The 20,001-nt window shown below is 28.7% G+C and overlaps 1 protein-coding gene across 1 annotated transcript; it reads right to left on the reverse strand.

Annotated features, from left to right (window-relative positions):
* Positions 1–9,090: 9,090 nt before the first annotated feature.
* On the reverse strand, positions 9,091–18,874 carry LOC130446144 (innexin inx1). Its single transcript, XM_056782245.1, has 4 exons — positions 18,500–18,874; positions 16,574–16,681; positions 13,235–13,390; positions 9,091–11,372 (listed from the first exon to the last, which is right to left on the reverse strand). Exons 1-4 carry the CDS (start codon positions 18,746–18,748, stop codon positions 10,803–10,805), a joined length of 1,083 nt encoding a protein of 360 aa, XP_056638223.1. The 5' UTR covers positions 18,749–18,874; the 3' UTR covers positions 9,091–10,802.
* Between the last annotated feature and the right edge of the window lie 1,127 nt (positions 18,875–20,001).

Below are 20,001 nucleotides of genomic sequence, written 5' to 3' on the forward strand. Positions count from 1 at the left end.
GTGGACGCAATGTTCCTAAATTGATATTCTGGATAATCTGTCACCTTTCGCTGTATTATGTCAACTAATTCCACATTTTTTCTATTTATTTTAAGAAATTTACGAATGAAATAAATCTCACTAAACCGCCCCACTGCTTATCGCCGACTGTGCGACGGGAATATTTCGAAGAAATTGTGTACATACGCTTTCCGACAGCTTCGACCAATAGAAATTCATTTCATACGAATGATTTACGAATTGGGACGTTTAAAAAGGCCGCGGTTTCATCGACGACAATATAAATTAATTAATTAATAAGAATTGATGCAGATTCGGAGTCGTTTCACCTGGAAAATTAGTTTTATTGAAGGCTCACCTGTAAAACGAGAAAAAATTCCACCCATTGGTAATATTTGATTTGTTTCTTCGCCCGACCGTCTGTAGTTTGGACACCAATCGACGCCAAATCGCTATCAAAATCGTTTTTCCTTGTAACCGTGAAAGTCGAATGTATCCAACAATAAGTATTGAGCACGTCTTCCGGAATGTCTCTAAAAATCGATAAAAAACACAAAATTTCGGATTTTCTTCGTCAATCACCGAGTTGTTAATCGTACGGTCTCGTCGAAACTATCCCACCCAATATTTTAGCATCAATCTCAACCAGAATAGAATCTTGAGACATAGATCGTAAGAAAATACCGTTTTAGTAGTGGGATTGTGGCGAAATGTGTATCAACTCGTTTTTACGTCGGTTCAAACTTATTTATTTTAAAAAAAAAACCATAAATACTACGAGTTTTTACTTAAATTGTGGTACGATGTTATTTTAGACGTTTTTGTCATTGGAAATACCAAGAAAATCGGAATTTCGGGCTATTATTTATATTTCAATTCCAACATGAGTTTCACTGGGATATTTTAGCGTACGTACGGGTCAATGACCTGGATTTAAAACGTTGCATTTCATATTCGTATTATGAATATTATGATGTACAGAATGTCTTTGGTTTAACGTCGAAAAAATCGTAAATTTGAAAAAAAAAATTGACACGCTCGTATAGAAAGTTCGATATCTCGGAAACCATTCGAGATATCGATTTATTTTTGACGTGAATCGATAGAGGAAACGTGTTTTTTCTTATTAGGTGTCATTTTTGTGAGAAACCAACGAAATTAATAATTGTAAAAGTATTTTTAAATATTTCGTTACGATCCTGTAAAAAAATAAGTTACGAAAATGTATTGTATCGGCTGGAATTGTTGAAACGATTATTAAAGTTTATAATCGACTCATAAACTCGTGATGTTTATGCCTTACAAAAAAATTATAATCTCACTGATAGCTTAAAGAAATTTATGTCTTTTTCGAAATTCTATATTAACTTATAGTATCGAAAAAAAATGAATTACGTTTTTCCACAGTCGATAATATTAAATTCGAATTAATGACTGTGATAAATAATAATTCCATAGAATTTATTCATTCATACAACGTCATTCTATTGTAAAAAAAAAATTTTTCAAAATACTTCCTGTTATTTTTATTAATAACTTTTTTATTTTCAATTTTACGAAAAAAATTATATAAACAAAATCATAGATAACACGATTTTCTACAAATTATGTCTTTATAAATTTCCTATGAGACTGGTAGTTACAGAGTTATAACAAAAAATACGTTTGCATCATTTTTTTCCCAAAATGGCGACCGTAGGGTAAGAATTACAATCCCACTATAATTTCTACTGTCATATAAATATGAAACTACTGTATATTAAAATTATTTTCAGTATTATATTATTAAATTGTATAATAATATTCATCAATTTTGTATAAATAAATGAAATTAAACAATTATCGTTAGTTACATTATCCTGCCATCTATTTGTGATGAACTAAACCACTCTCATTGTCATTCGATATTCGACTATAAATGTAGGTCAACGTTCTGTTTAATTGTTTGCCTATATAGTAGGTATGTAACCAAAATTTTTTTTATATCATTATAATTAACAGTGGAAAAACTTCAATTTTAGTTAGTTAGATCAATAATCCTTAATTAATTTCGTCTTACCTTGCGTGCATACAATCTATAGCATGTCCGACATATTGTCTTGTAGTGACAGCCAAAGAAAAAGTTACGAGAAGAATTACAGTCACGTTGGTATTTAATCTAAATATTGCTGAATCTATAGTACCACCATTTAACTAAAACGTACAAATCGAAAAAAATAAATATGAATTAGTTTGATTTTTATTTATTAAGCGTTTTATAATTTGCGAAACAGATGATCGGTTAAGTGTATTGTGGGTTGCGGTAATAAACATACAGCGCTGTCAAAATAATTTACCGTTTGCGTAAAATGGGAAACTCCCCTGATTATTTCCTTAGGAAAACTCATGTTATTGGAGGATTGTTTTTTAGGATTATTTCTTTTTTCCGACGATTTATTAGGAGGTTTAGTAATCGGTTTAACGTTTCTTAACGATTGAAAAAATATTTTTTTATTATTGGGATTCTTCGTAGGAGTAGTGGCATAATGCTGTTGAATCTTGGCGTTTTTTGATTTTACGTGATCAGTCATTTGCTGAAATTAAAAATAAGTTATCGGTAAACAGATTTTGTAATGACAAAAGTATTGAAGATTGAAAATAATGAATATTTATTACAATGCGCATGCGCAGATAAAACTGATTCGTATAAGATCTCACAACTTTATCCTTTAGCTAACAGTTTTATAAAAAATAATAATTCTAGTTAAATCAGCTGATTAATTGCAGCAAATACAGTTACTAGCAATTATTTATATTATATTCACTTATATGGTAACCAAAGTGTAATGTCAAATGTCAAAAAACGTGGAAGTTTCATTTTTGTTCATTTTTCTGATTTTACCAATTCTCGTAACTTAGGAAATGAATTAAAGGTCATTTGTACTGTAAAAATGTGAGGTTAATTATATATAGTATTAAATAAGTTACAGTTTAAAATAAAATTCGTAGAAAAATTAACAGAAATCTATTTTATTATTACAGTTTATGACGTTCAAAAGTATACATTATGACTTTTATGACCTTGACACAGATTATTTATTAGTGAAGTGATGATTCGAATGACGTTTTTTTTTTTTTCTAGAAAAATATACTGGGTGTGTAGTATCAATGTACCAAGAAGAATCGATGTATTTGACATTATTTAAGAAAAATATATGGGGTGTTTGAAAACTTACTTTATAAGAAATCGAGAAAATGTCAATTTTCGAGCGGGAATATTTGTAGTATCAAATGTACCAAAAAGAGGAGATGTAATTGACATTATTTTGAAAAAAATATACGGGGTGTTTGAAAACTTACTTTATAAGAAATCGAGAAAATGTCAATTTTCGAGCGGGAATATTTGTAGTATCAAATGTACCAAAAAGAGGAGATGTAATTGACATTATTTGAAAAAAAATATACGGGGTGTTTGAAAACTTACTTTATAAGAAATCGAGAAAATGTCAATTTTCGAGCGGGAATATTTGTAGTATCAAATGTACCAAAAAGAGGAGAAGTAATTGACATTATTTTGAAAAAAATATACGGGGTGTTTGAAAACTTACTTTATAAGAAATCGAGAAAATGTCAATTTTCGAGCGGGAATATTTCTAGTATCAAATGTACCAAAAAGAGGAGAAGTAATTGACATTATTTTGAAAAAAATATACGGGGTGTTTGAAAACTTACTTTATAAGAAATCGAGAAAATGTCAATTTTCGAGCGGGAATATTTGTAGTATCAAATGTACCAAAAAGAGGAGATGTAATTGACATTATTTTGAAAAAAATATACGGGGTGTTTGAAAACTTATTTTATAAGAAATCGAGAAAATGTCAATTTTCGAGCGGGAATATTTGTAGTATCAAATGTACCAAAAAGAGGAGAAGTAATTGACATTATTTTGAAAAAAATATACGGGGTGTTTGAAAACTTACTTTATAAGAAATCGAGAAAATGTCAATTTTCGAGCGGGAATATTTCTAGTATCAAATGTACCAAAAAGAGGAGAAGTAATTGACATTATTTTGAAAAAAATATACGGGGTGTTTGAAAACTTACTTTATAAGAAATCGAGAAAATGTCAATTTTCGAGCGGGAATATTTGTAGTATCAAATGTACCAAAAAGAGGAGATGTAATTGACATTATTTTGAAAAAAATATACGGGGTGTTTGAAAACTTACTTTATAAGAAATCGAGAAAATGTCAATTTTCGAGCGGGAATATTTGTAGTATCAAATGTACCAAAAAGAGGAGATGTAATTGACATTATTTGAAAAAAAATATACGGGGTGTTTGAAAACTTACTTTATAAGAAATCGAGAAAATGTCAATTTTCGAGCGGGAATATTTGTAGTATCAAATGTACCAAAAAGAGGAGAAGTAATTGACATTATTTTGAAAAAAATATACGGGGTGTTTGAAAACTTACTTTATAAGAAATCGAGAAAATGTCAATTTTCGAGCGGGAATATTTGTAGTATCAAATGTACCAAAAAGAGGAGAAGTAATTGACATTATTTTGAAAAAAATATACGGGGTGTTTGAAAACTTACTTTATAAGAAATCGAGAAAATGTCAATTTTCGAGCGGGAATATTTGTAGTATCAAATGTACCAAAAAGAGGAGAAGTAATTGACATTATTTTGAAAAAAATATACGGGGTGTTTGAAAACTTACTTTATAAGAAATCGAGAAAATGTCAATTTTCGAGCGGGAATATTTGTAGTATCAAATGTACCAAAAAGAGGAGAAGTAATTGACATTATTTTGAAAAAAATATACGGGGTGTTTGAAAACTTACTTTATAAGAAATCGAGAAAATGTCAATTTTCGAGCGGGAATATTTGTAGTATCAAATGTACCAAAAAGAGGAGAAGTAATTGACATTATTTTGAAAAAAATATACGGGGTGTTTGAAAACTTACTTTATAAGAAATCGAGAAAATGTCAATTTTCGAGCGGGAATATTTGTAGTATCAAATGTACCAAAAAGAGGAGAAGTAATTGACATTATTTTGAAAAAAATATACGGGGTGTTTGAAAACTTACTTTATAAGAAATCGAGAAAATGTCAATTTTCGAGCGGGAATATTTGTAGTATCAAATGTACCAAAAAGAGGAGAAGTAATTGACATTATTTTGAAAAAAATATACGGGGTGTTTGAAAACTTACTTTATAAGAAATCGAGAAAATGTCAATTTTCGAGCGGGAATATTTGTAGTATCAAATGTACCAAAAAGAGGAGAAGTAATTGACATTATTTTAAAAAAAATATACGGGGTGTTTGAAAACTTACTTTATAAGAAATCGAGAAAATGTCAATTTTCGAGCGGGAATATTTGTAGTATCAAATGTACCAAAAAGAGGAGAAGTAATTGACATTATTTTGAAAAAAATATACGGGGTGTTTGAAAACTTACTTTATAAGAAATCGAGAAAATGTCAATTTTCGAGCGGGAATATTTGTAGTATCAAATGTACCAAAAAGAGGAGAAGTAATTGACATTATTTTAAAAAAAATATACGGGGTGTTTGAAAACTTACTTTATAAGAAATCGAGAAAATGTCAATTTTCGAGCGGGAATATTTGTAGTATCAAATGTACCAAAAAGAGGAGAAGTAATTGACATTATTTTGAAAAAAATATACGGGGTGTTTGAAAACTTACTTTATAAGAAATCGAGAAAATGTCAATTTTCGAGCGGGAATATTTGTAGTATCAAATGTACCAAAAAGAGGAGAAGTAATTGACATTATTTTGAAAAAAATATACGGGGTGTTTGAAAACTTACTTTATAAGAAATCGAGAAAATGTCAATTTTCGAGCGGGAATATTTGTAGTATCAAATGTACCAAAAAGAGGAGAAGTAATTGACATTATTTTGAAAAAAATATACGGGGTGTTTGAAAACTTACTTTATAAGAAATCGAGAAAATGTCAATTTTCGAGCGGGAATATTTGTAGTATCAAATGTACCAAAAAGAGGAGAAGTAATTGACATTATTTTGAAAAAAATATACGGGGTGTTTGAAAACTTACTTTATAAGAAATCGAGAAAATGTCAATTTTCGAGCGGGAATATTTGTAGTATCAAATGTACCAAAAAGAGGAGAAGTAATTGACATTATTTTGAAAAAAATATACGGGGTGTTTGAAAACTTACTTTATAAGAAATCGAGAAAATGTCAATTTTCGAGCGGGAATATTTGTAGTATCAAATGTACCAAAAAGAGGAGAAGTAATTGACATTATTTTGAAAAAAATATACGGGGTGTTTGAAAACTTACTTTATAAGAAATCGAGAAAATGTCAATTTTCGAGCGGGAATATTTGTAGTATCAAATGTACCAAAAAGAGGAGAAGTAATTGACATTATTTTGAAAAAAATATACGGGGTGTTTGAAAACTTACTTTATAAGAAATCGAGAAAATGTCAATTTTCGAGCGGGAATATTTGTAGTATCAAATGTACCAAAAAGAGGAGAAGTAATTGACATTATTTTAAAAAAAATATACGGGGTGTTTGAAAACTTACTTTATAAGAAATCGAGAAAATGTCAATTTTCGAGCGGGAATATTTGTAGTATCAAATGTACCAAAAAGAGGAGAAGTAATTGACATTATTTTGAAAAAAATATACGGGGTGTTTGAAAACTTACTTTATAAGAAATCGAGAAAATGTCAATTTTCGAGCGGGAATATTTGTAGTATCAAATGTACCAAAAAGAGGAGAAGTAATTGACATTATTTTAAAAAAAATATACGGGGTGTTTGAAAACTTACTTTATAAGAAATCGAGAAAATGTCAATTTTCGAGCGGGAATATTTGTAGTATCAAATGTACCAAAAAGAGGAGAAGTAATTGACATTATTTTGAAAAAAATATACGGGGTGTTTGAAAACTTACTTTATAAGAAATCGAGAAAATGTCAATTTTCGAGCGGGAATATTTCTAGTATCAAATGTACCAAAAAGAGGAGATGTAATTGACATTATTTTGAAAAAAATATACGGGGTGTTTGAAAACTTACTTTATAAGAAATCGAGAAAATGTCAATTTTCGAGCGGGAATATTTTATAAGAAAGATTTTTATTTTTTTCTAAACGCTTTTCAACGACATATTCACTTATACATACCTAGTTTTATAAGATATCTAGATGTATCACACTTACACGGTATTTAACGATCTAATTAGTGTTGGTTAAAGTTTGATTTAACTAAATTTAGATTTTTAATTGCTATTTTAATGACTAATAGGATAAATAATGAGAAGAAGTGTCGAAAAGTGATACACGGAAGCAGAATCGTATCGAAAAAAATTTATCTGCACCAAATTTTTCATTGAGGAAAGATTCAATCATTATTACTATAGTAAGTATCAAAAATTGGTTCTTTTAGGTTTATATTGTTGGTACCGACGAACAACATAACCTAACATAATAAACAATATGGAAAAATCTTTATTTCCCGATTATTATTAATTATTTTTGAAAAATTAGTTGATTTATTTGCCTACTTTAATTATAAAAAACACAAAAAAAAATTACAGCGTTGCCAAATCGACCATTTTTTCATAAGTCACGTGATACTTATATGAAAAACATAATTAGAAATATCCAGACTTTTATTTGGGCTACCCTGTATGAATTGTATTATCATATAATCGTAATTTCATTTAAAAAAAAATATTAAATTCTCAAAACTTACCGACATATGTTTTTAATCATTTTAAATTCCAAAAATTCTCTTATTAACCACGGACTTGAACTGACAATTGTTAACCGGGCATCCCATTCCAACTAAAAACTTAAAAGAGTCAACGGGAACGAAATAGTTTCTCCATTCCTGATGTTTACTGTCCCAGCTAAACATTATAGACCAGTCAGTGAATATTTTCACGAAAAAATCCTTTATACTGTCGCGTTAAAAAATTTCGATCGACCATATTTATCAATTTTATCAATTAACATAACCTCATTGTTTCGTATTTCCAAATTTTCTAATCGATGTACTCGTACTCGTTTCAATATTTACGATGTTCCCTCGTAAGTTCAAATTCAACGTATATACTTAAAAGTACAAGTTGATAAGGAAACGTGGCAACAGCGGTTCGCTAAACAAAACTAATATTGATCTACGTTTAAATAATACTCATTCTGTATCGACAAATATCGGAATTAAATATAAAAATTGTAATTCTTTACTGGCCTACTAAATATTTATTTTTATTTTATTGGAACTAAAAGTTTTATAACTATGATACGAAGCGCGGGTCGAATCTATTAAAAAAACACACACCTCGTTTCGCGGCGTTGTTTTCCAATAGTAAAATCAGTGACATTATTTTTGTGGCAACATAATTTATTGAAAGATGGTTTTCAAACGTTCTCCCAACTGTTTATATTTCGAAATTAATGATCATAATGATTACAAGGTCATTAGTTACCATTATTCACTGATTTTTTCTAAAATATTTTGTAAATATCACTTTAATATTTGTATTAATAAGTTTTAAGAAATTTTACGGGTACATTACGAGTTATACAACACCTTATACAGCTGGTGGTATTTTTTATCTAAATTATTTTGCAATTATACTAAAATAAATGTAATAATTAATTATTTATGTTCAATTTTCAAACTGAAAACACAATTAAGACTTTTTTTTTAACGAATAGAAACTTATAATAGAAATATTTAGTATAAATTACGAGTTATGCAACACATTATACAGAATCAAAGAACTGTCATTTCACGAGTGATATAGTTACAACGTTGCCAAGGTTTGAAAATAGTATTCAGATTAAAAATATTTATATACTCGATATTGACTATACGACTGTTATTTATGGAAATATATTATGGTAAACATCGATTATATGAAGAGAATAACAATAAATTCTTGGTTTTAAGCGAATTTTAAAGTAAAAACTTCAAAAAACATATACTTACAGATGGTTTCCGGTAGCCATTGTTTCTTTAACAAGTTACGTGGCACTTCAGCAAGTTAGGTCTTTATTTACGTGTAGTTTTAAAGGTAAAAAAAAAACTCAAATGGTTTTAATACAAAATATATTTAAAAATATAAATATACATTTAAAAAATTGTATTTATTTGTAGGTGTAGTATATTATTCAATTCAATTTATTTAAAAATATATATATATATAAATAAAGGTTTGTCCAATTCTGATTCATACAGTTATTTTTTTAATTTTATTGAAAGAAGTGTATGAGATATTGGGCAGTGAAGTACAAAACTAATCAATATTCAGTCAAAAAATGTATCAATTTAGAAACGTTTGTAAAAAAATATATCGATATCACAAAATATTCCATCAAAAATCAACCTAAAAACGTAGCTGATAAGTTTAAATAGTGAACTTGGAGTTTAAAATATTTCTAAAAATAAATAAATTTGAAAAAAGAAATACAGCAATTCGTAGTTTTTCAAATAATTTCGTATTTAACCTAGAAAGATCTGATCATAGAAAAACCACCCCACGAACGTTTATGGGTACACCGAACTGTCAAAACCGTTTTCATAACGAAAAGCCCGGGAAGTTTAAAAAAACTAAGTTACTATACACCTTAAAAAATGTCTATTAAAATGAAAAAAACTGTATAAGAAACAAAAAAATGGCAGTACAGTTAAAAATAACCTCGGAATGTGAAACTTTTCTACACGTAGAGTACCCTTAGTTGATTCTCTACGAAAACAGCTGATTGAATTCAATATGGCCGTTTTAATACTATCAAAAAGTTGTGTTGTAATATAATAAATAAATTTCTCAAAAAAGTTTGGATCTTTTAACAATATTTCGAGACTTGTATCGAAAAAAAATTAGATTTACTTCCATACTGCATTTATTAACTCAAATACCACATATTTTCAATATAATAATAATTATATATAATAACTTTTTTGTTTCTCGTCTGTCCGCCATTAATCAGCTGTTTGTGTCACTATTATAGAGTAACATAAGGGTCATTTTCGAACACGCGAGTTTGACAAGTCGGCCATTTTGCCTTAACGATTCATTCTCCGTTTGTGAACGTGCATATCTTGTACTATGACACGTGATATCAGATAAAAACCGTTTCTACATGACGTAAGACAAGTCAATGGTAGTACTTTGAAGAATTTATTCGAATCTTACTTTGTTTTTAATAAAATATTTGTTCATCGCACCTCGTATGTTTAAAATTGGTTTGTGAAATTTGGAAAAAGTATTTTATTGATTGATAATGACATCTTAGAGTGTGTAAATGTAAAATCTTCATCAACTAAGACAGTTCATTAAGAAATGAATTTTTAGTTTTGTGGCACCTACCAAACATGGTCGAATTGTCAATGACGTCATTATGGGGCGGTCCTTAATATACAATATTATACACGCCTCTTCTTTTTTAACTTCAACACGCCTTTTTCAACTAAGATAAATCAGTGAATTTATGTATCATGTCGATGAAATATTATATAAATTTGCACTTATAGACACGGCAATTTTGATAATTACATTTGAATTAATACGATCGATAAACAAAATCAGCGTTTTTTATTACTTGGAATGTACATTAGTAATACTTTCTTATAAAGTGGAAATTTCGGCGTTGCCGGATTGTACGTTTTTTATGTAGTTTTAACGAAATTAGTAAATCGAAATCCTACGTTTTTAAAAGGCTTATTTCACTCGAAAAAAAAGTTCTAACCTATAAAATTTAGCTAATTAATAAAAAAAAAATATGTACAAGGTTTAATAAAAAATATATATCAGTGATTACTAGATTTGATATCGATTTTTTTAACTAATTCGGAAATAATTTCTCTATAAATAATGGGATCCATATTGGTACCGAGCATGAGTATGATCCACCAATCGCCCATATCGACTTTATTACAAAGAGACTTGCAAACTTCGATTGGGATCGATCTGTGTTTAGCGTGAAGTATCCTTGGACGTATCTTAGGATAAAGGACAATGATAATCCTGTATATAACCAGAAACGTCAACATGGTAGCTAGGATCATGAACCAAAACCATATGAATATATAAGTTTTTTCGTTGACTATATTCAATGGTAGAACGCACAGACTGTCGTGTTTTTGTATCGAACCCGAAGGACCGAATTTGTGGAAAATGCATTTGGTAACGCGCGGGAAAACGTACACCATGGGGTCGATGCGCTCCTCCTGGGCTAAATCGGAGAATTTCATGACTCTCCAACCGTAGGAGAGGAATTCGCCGTCGAAGAATTTGTTCATGATGTACAATTGTGCGATTATGTTGATTAGACAAAGACATTCGCAGCCCCAGTAAGTTATGGCGTACATATTGTGTCTCTGTAACGGGAAAATCAATTAAAAAAAACGTTTGAAATCTCGAATACTCCGAAATATCAAATTAATATTAATTTTTATTCCAATTATACACGTAAGTTTAATAGTCCGGTCATTTTAGGCATTATAATTACAAATGGAATTTGAAAGTCCCTCATACTCCCCTCGTATATATAATTTTATGATCTACGATTTTTTCCTACGGTATTTTTACGATAAAATATACCGTTTCACTGAAAATCGCGAAAAAATCATTTTATATTTTCACTCTTGGTCTAATTTAACCGGACTATAATGTTTTTAATAACTATTTTCATATACACGTTTGAATCATGCTTTTATTCCGCCATCTTCCGTCACGTTCGTGATCTACATCACACAAAAACATTTTCGATTCATTTTTTTACAGATATAAAAAGAAATACAATCGATTATTTTCCCCACAATTAACAAAAGATTGAATTTCAATATCGCAAACTCAACATTTCGTTATAGTTGCTTTAATTAAATAGAAATAAATGTCTACTAGTTACGCCATCTCTACCACAAAAGCGCAACTTACAACGGGATTCTGCTTTCCAAGAAACTGTAAAGTAATTTCGTAGCTGTGATTAAAGATGGCGTGGTTATTAAAATTGAAACACCAACCGCTGTGATTTGCAGATATATATTATTAATGTTGATAAAATTATTCGTTTTATAAATATTACTTTACATAATACAGGGTATTATAATAGTAATTATATAATTATACAGTTTTTATTCAACTGTTTTTGTTTTTTTTTGCCATAGAACAAATTTCGTGTAATTCGAAAAGATTACATCAGAAACATGACGGAAGCATCGTAAGTACAATGGATAATAAAGATTCAAAGAAATGCAAATGGTCGATAAATATTTATAAGTTCAATTATGGAGATTTACAGTTTTTCGAACTAAAAAAAAAACAATAGATCGTTTGTAGTAGCCGTACATGGTAAAAAAAAATATTCGATTATGTATGTCACGTAGTAAATGTACAGACAGGTACATAACCTATTTAAATAGGTAATTCAAGTGTATTATACCACGTTATTTTGATTTTATTATTCCAAATATTTTGAACAAGGGGTTATTATTTGAAAATTTACTAACAAAATGAAAAATTTCATAAAATTCATAGTGAAAAACACAAAAAAAAACAAAAAAAAGTTGAAAAATTCAAATAAAAATTGTTTAGAAGTGGAGTCCTATCCTATTTTTTAGACGCACTCGAGATAAAAATGAGATCTAAGTTTAAAAATCGAAATTTCAACACTTTTTTTGATATAATGTAATAATTTGCGTGATCCATACAGTCCTGTACGTCTATTAATTTTTACTCTTGTTTTTTTCGTCTAATTTGACTGGACTATAATTTTTTAAATGATAATTTTCAAACGAATTATTTCACTTATTTATAAAACATCCTGTATGAAAATGAATATTTTGATAGATAATGAATTTTAAGCGGATAATAATTTGAAAATATTCGCGAATAATTATAATTTGTGTGTTGGATACGGCCCTGTCCGTCTATTCTTCTTAAACAGAGTGCAATGCACCGACTCACGGATTCTTGGAATGCGTGTCGGGCAGAAAAACCGGATGGTCGAAGACCAACCTTTAATAATAGGGACAGGCAGATGTGGTTACCAACCGGTCCACTACATACAGGGTGATAATAAAGAATATCAAAAATGATCAGATCATTTTATTGTTTAAATAAACCAGAATAAGTTACGTGTTATGAATACGATTATCTATATATATACAGGGTGATCAATTATTATTAACTTATATCACGAATTAATTTTTTTTTTATTTAATAGAAAAAATGTTTTTACCTTTACGTGTTCCATTAAATAACCCAAGATAACTTCTTTTTTGGAATTTTTTTCTTTTTCATGACAAACTCCGATGTTTAATCCCATAACTAACGTCCTCATTAAATTATTTTCGGACATATCCCATAAGATTTTTGGTGTATAGCAAGCTATAGCCTGGAAGAGAACGGAAATCGAAAATACGAGTATAGTGCGATGCACATAAAAAAATGGCAGTGAAAGTATTCTACGTTTGCCCACAAACGCCATATTGAATCGCGTGGCTTGGATAAACTAATACTAATTTTGCGTTTCGAGGTTATGTTTTTGGTTTAATACCTAAATTATATCTAAAATACGATAAAGAAACAATGAAATTTCTTATTTGGGTACTATATTTATTAGAATCTAAATGGATCAGTATCAAAACTAGTGCGATGCACATCAAAAAATGGCAATGAAAGTATTCTACGTTTGCCCACAAACGCCATATTGAATCGCGTGGCTTGGATAAACTAATACTAATTTTGCGTTTCGAGGTTATGTTTTTGGTTTAATACCTAAATTATATCTAAAATACGATAAAGAAACAATGAAATTTCTTATTTGGGTACTATATTTATTAGAATCTAAATGGATCAGTATCAAAACTAGTGCGATGCACATCAAAAAATGGCAATGAAAGTATTCTACGTTTGCCCACAAACGCCATATTGAATCGCGTGGCTTGGATAAACTAATACTAATTTTGCGTTTCGAGGTTATGTTTTTGGTTTAATACCTAAATTATATCTAAAATACGATAAAGAAACAATGAAATTTCTTATTTGGGTACTATATTTATTAGAATCTAAATGGATCAGTATCAAAACTAGTGCGGTGCACATCAAAAAAATGGCAGTGAAAGTATTCTACGTTTGCCCACAAGCGCCATATTGAATCGCGTGGCTTGGATAAACTAATACTAATTTTGCGTTTCGAGGTTATGTTTTTGGTTTAATACCTAAATTATATCTAAAATACGATAAAGAAACAATGAAATTTCTTATTTGGGTACTATATTTATTAGAATCTAAATGGATCAGTATCAAAACTAGTGCGGTGCACATAAAAAAAATGGCAGTGAAAGTATTCTACGTTTGCCCACAAGCGCCATATTGAATCGCGTGGCTTGGATAAACTAATACTAATTTTGCGTTTCGAGGTTATGTTTTTGGTTTAATACCTAAATTATATCTAAAATACGATAAAGAAACAATGAAATTTCTTATTTGGGTACTATATTTATTAGAATCTAAATGGATCAGTATCAAAACTAGTGCGGTGCACATAAAAAAAATGGCAGTGAAAGTATTCTACGTTTGCCCACAAGCGCCATATTGAATCGCGTGGCTTGGATAAACTAATACTAATTTTGCGTTTCGAGGTTATGTTTTTGGTTTAATACCTAAATTATATCTAAAATACGATAAAGAAACAATGAAATTTCTTATTTGGGTACTATATTTATTAGAATCTAAATGGATCAGTATCAAAACTAGTGCGGTGCACATAAAAAAAATGGCAGTGAAAGTATTCTACGTTTGCCCACAAGCGCCATATTGAATCGCGTGGCTTGGATAAACTAATACTAATTTTGCGTTTCGAGGTTATGTTTTTGGTTTAATACCTAAATTATATCTAAAATACGATAAAGAAACAATGAAATTTCTTATTTGGGTACTATATTTATTAGAATCTAAATGGATCAGTATCAAAACTAGTGCGATGCACATAAAAAAATGGCAGTGAAAGTATTCTACGTTTGCCCACAAGCGCCATATTGAATCGCGTGGCTTGTATAAACTAATACTAATTGTGCGTTTCGAGGTTATGTTTTTGGTTTAATACCTAAATTATATCTAAAATACGATAAAGAAACAATGAAATTTCTTATTTGGGTACTATATTTATTAGAATCTAAATGGATCAGTATCAAAACTAGTGCGGTGCACATCAAAAAGATGGCAATGAAAGTATTCTACGTTTGCCCACAAACGCCATATTGAATCGCGTGGCTTGGATAAACTAATACTAATTGTGCGTTTCGAGGTTATGTTTTTGGTATAATACCTAAATTATATCTATAATACGATAAAGAACAATGGAATTTCTTATTTGGATACTATATTTATTAAAATCTAAATCGATCAGTATCAAAAGTATATCAAAATGGCAATAAAATGATTCTACGTTTGCCTACAAGCGCCATATTGAATTTCGTGACTTGGATAAAAATATTGGATGTATCATAACTTGACAATATAAATATAGTAGAAAAATTGTTTACACACTGAAAAACAATGTTAATTCGAGTTCTAGTTCATTTTTAAGTGATTATTAATATTAATTAATCACAACAAAATATTTTATTTAATAGTTTTATTATTTTTTTTTTCCAATATGATCGCCGTGGGCAAGCAGTATAATTAAAATCGACTTTTTTTTATCCTACATCTCGATTTTTTTACTTCGATGTATTTAAATATTAACTATACATCTCTAAAAAGTATTTTATAACTAAATTCAGTCTTATTAATCTGATATAAATTCAAAACAACCATAAAAACGAGTTTAATTGCACACTGTTTGCCCACAAACGCCATATTGTATCTCGTACTTTGTATTTATTTTTTCTTTTGACATCCTATATATTTTTCTAATATGATTAACCGTTATTTCGAATACAGTTGTTTCATAATTTTTTTTTCATTAAACAATTGTATTGCTATTCAAATGAAACGATGCATAAATCTATCATTGTTTTTTTTTTGGATTTCTAAATTCACATCGACGTTTTACACTTGATTTACTCTAATAACACGCGACATTAAAAATGAAAGTAAGTCACTGAAAAAATTAATCGAATGATGAAATGAAACTTTGAGGTTAACCAACTTTAATACGATAAAAAAGAAGAAATCTATTGTTTCCTTGGATAAGAAAGTCACTGACACAGTTTTGACAATAATCAATGAACAATATTGGTTAGTACACTTTGGTGTGTACTGGAATACTTCATAAACATAACCTCAAAATCATAATTTTTTCCCTTTATATTAATACCTCTAATAAAACATCTGATTTACGTCAAAATGGCGACCGTGGGGTAAACAATCGACGATAGCTCGGAATATATTAGAGTTAGTACACTTTGGTATTTAATTACGCCACAATCCCACAAGGAAAACGCTTATTATCATTGTATATAAACAAATCTCGATGAGAATTAACTAATATTGGGCACACTAGAATTTAAATAACTAAATATGAATATTTGCAGCTTGGAAAATGATATTTGGCGTTAAAAAAAAGCCTCACCTGAAAAAATAATACGAAACACACCCATTGGTAATAAGTGTAGTACTTTTGAGCGCCATTTTCGTTGAAATCGTTGGCTACACCTGGATGAGCCACCTCGTAACCAACCTAAATATTTAAAAAAAAAAAATAACATAGATAAATTCAAAAACGTGTCAAATAGAAATAAATCCAATGTCAATATTTGACTACTAGAAGTACCAAGTCATTTTTTTGGTCGACAAGGTCGTACGGTCTCGTCGAAATTTTCTCAACCAGAATAGAATCTAGTTCAGTTTTTATATATATATATATATATATATATATATATATATATATATATATAGTATAAATATTGGTAATTTATGATATTTCATGTATTTATTTAAATATATACGAAAATATTTGTCAATAGTTTATGTTTAAAAAATATTTTCTAATTATAAATTCCTGTCGTGTCTTGTTCCGTCGCTAAACTGTCATTAGCGTAAGTACCCATCATTTAAATTAATGTAAAGTGTATGTACATACATGACTGAAATTAAATTTTATCATAAACATTCATTAATGATAATAGAAAATTAATTATAGTTGTAAATTGCACTTTATTTTGAAAAAAAAAGTGTCAAAAACATAAATTCAACTCCTAATTAATGCGTCAAATACTATTTGAAAATTTTCCACCAGCATATTTCAAATTACAAGTATTTTCAATATATAGTTTCATACATTTAATGAAATAGTAAATAAATTTAGTCAGAAATAAGTTTTCAACTACCCCCGGTATAGGATTGATACAATTTAATTGAAAACCAATCTAAAAACTGAGTAACAATGCACCCTGTATATTCCGCGCGTGTCTGTTAATAACGCCATCTGTGTTAGGAACAAATAATTATTTTTAAAATATTAGAGATTGGCATTACCATCTCTACACATAAATATATTTCAATCGACAGTGTATATTGTGTAACATGTGTTGAAATCAAAGTTCCCATATCGTCATTGTCATTAAATAATTTTTATAATTATGCATTCATGTGTTGGATTTAAAGATAATGTCACCATATGTGATAGAAGGTCGTCATCACTATTCGAGATAATAATATTTATATTCAGAACTAACTTTCAACTTTTAGACATGTTAACGTAAAATTATTATATTTATTGAAAAATTAATACAACCGACAACGCCGCTTTATTGTTGTTCATGCTATAATTTGACGTTTACTTGTTCTCATCGATTGTTCAACTGAAATGGCGGATAAAAACATCGAAAATTCGATTTTTATTTCACTTTGATTTTAAAAATGTTTTTTCTAAAACCATAACGTATTTTTTTATTTTTTTAATAATTTTAGAACGTTTATAAAGATGTAATTATTTATTTCATAAGTAAAAACATAAATCTGTTCCCTGCATAGGAGCGTTCGTTCGCGCGATTGGTTAGTACCGAGTTAAGAAATTAATGGCTTCTCCAATAAGAGAATCGCACGAAACAGTGGTCTGTTCAAATGTTATTGACAGTTGGGACATATATTCGAATTATATAATTTCTATTGAGTAAATAACATTTATAGATATAAATACGGAGATTACAAAAAGAGATAAGTCAAATGTCTGTTTTATTTACCAGTTAACAGAAAAGACTTTGCTATACAGGGATATTATACTTAAACCGCCATCTATGGGAAAATTACGAAGTATTAAATATGTTAAAATTCAAGGTTATTGTTAGACAGTATCATTAAATTATAAATATAACGATTCTCGTTGTGTTAAAAGTAAAAATTTTTTGTCCAACAAAGTTACACGTATTTTCACGTTATTTTTATAAACAAAAATAAATATATGAATAATGAATACGAACGACATTGTTTACATTATACATTACAAACATACATTCGTATAAACGAAACGCATAGCGCATAATAAAACGTTACGTACCTGTCTTTGGAAAGCGTCCGGCATAGTAAACGTGGAAGATATCCAACAATACGTATTAACAACGTGATTGGGCAGCCCTTCGACAATACATTGTATGGGATTGCCAACGAACTGATTAGCCGTTATAATTAAACTGCATGCACTAAGTAAAGCACAGGTAAATATATTGTGTAAACGGAATATAGCACAGTCCGTTACAATTTCTTGATATTTGAAATAATTCGCTAGACCTCCTAGTAACTTGTACATTATCCTGCTTTATACGTATCACTTTATATATATATATTAAAAATTATTTAATAATCAGAGTCGAATTGTTGGTTATAACACATTTTATTTGTACGATGAATTCTGGTTGTTGTTTCATGTGCTACTGACGTTCCCCCTTCGGTTTGTGTTTCGTGTTTCCCCACTACGGAAAACAGTTCGCCAGTTCGGTTTTGAACGTGTCGTTATACCTTTCACTATGTCGAAAGGAGTATTCCACAGGCCGATAGTTATTCTTCCTTTTAGAGGTATGGTTTTGGTTCCAAGAAATGGTAGAAATTTAGTAAAATGAGAATTGTGCATTTATCTGATACACTTTTATATATATATGAGTATTAGAATGGATAAATATATATATATATATATATAACACGGAGATTTTGATGATACATTACGATAGATGCTAAAAAATCGTATTTTATTTATACGAGGTTTGTTTAAAATGTTAAAACGTTGATTCGTTCCATATTTTGTTTTTTGGTTCTAAAATAACGGATAAACAACCGGTTTTGATTATTATTTTTGTAAAATATATCTTTTTATAACAGATTTTGAGAAAAAAATATGAAAACTTCATTCGATTATTTAATAAAGGATAATATGTGAAAAAAAGTCAATTTTGAAAGGAAGTGTCACTATTATAAGCTGTAGAAACATCAAAATTCAACATTTCTTGATAATTTTTTACTCAAATTTTTTTATTTTTCGTGTAAATTAAGAAAAAAAATATAAAATTAACAATAATACTCGAAAGAATGCGTTTATATAAAAATTCAAAGCACCAAAAGTGATTTAAACTCCAAATTTTTGTATCTCTATAATTTATCCATTATAAAAACAAAAATAAAAAACAGATTTTTCAATTCCAAAAAATGCGATAAAATAAAACGAAATAATACCAAATGCAATTAAAAAATCTTGTAAATCTCAAGAATATTTATTTAATTATCTTTACTAAAATTATTTCAACGTATATTTACAAAATTAACGATACTAAAATAAGAAAAACTACGTGTATTTCAAAGCGATGATTTGACCTAAAAACGGCCCTGTTTAAAAACGTTAATAAAGAATGGTATTTAAAAAATACAATTTTAAGTGATAATAAATTAATATACAACTTTGTTTTCACCTATTCACTTTGTTTTGTGTGTTAAAATTTAAAAAAAAGTAATCAACAACATTCTGATGTACCGTTTAAAAATATTAAATAACTTGGCAACGTTGTGGTATGG

This window comes from Diorhabda sublineata, chromosome 6 (genome assembly GCF_026230105.1).
Source record: "Diorhabda sublineata isolate icDioSubl1.1 chromosome 6, icDioSubl1.1, whole genome shotgun sequence".
In the NCBI taxonomy this organism is placed as follows: domain Eukaryota; kingdom Metazoa; phylum Arthropoda; class Insecta; order Coleoptera; family Chrysomelidae; genus Diorhabda; species Diorhabda sublineata.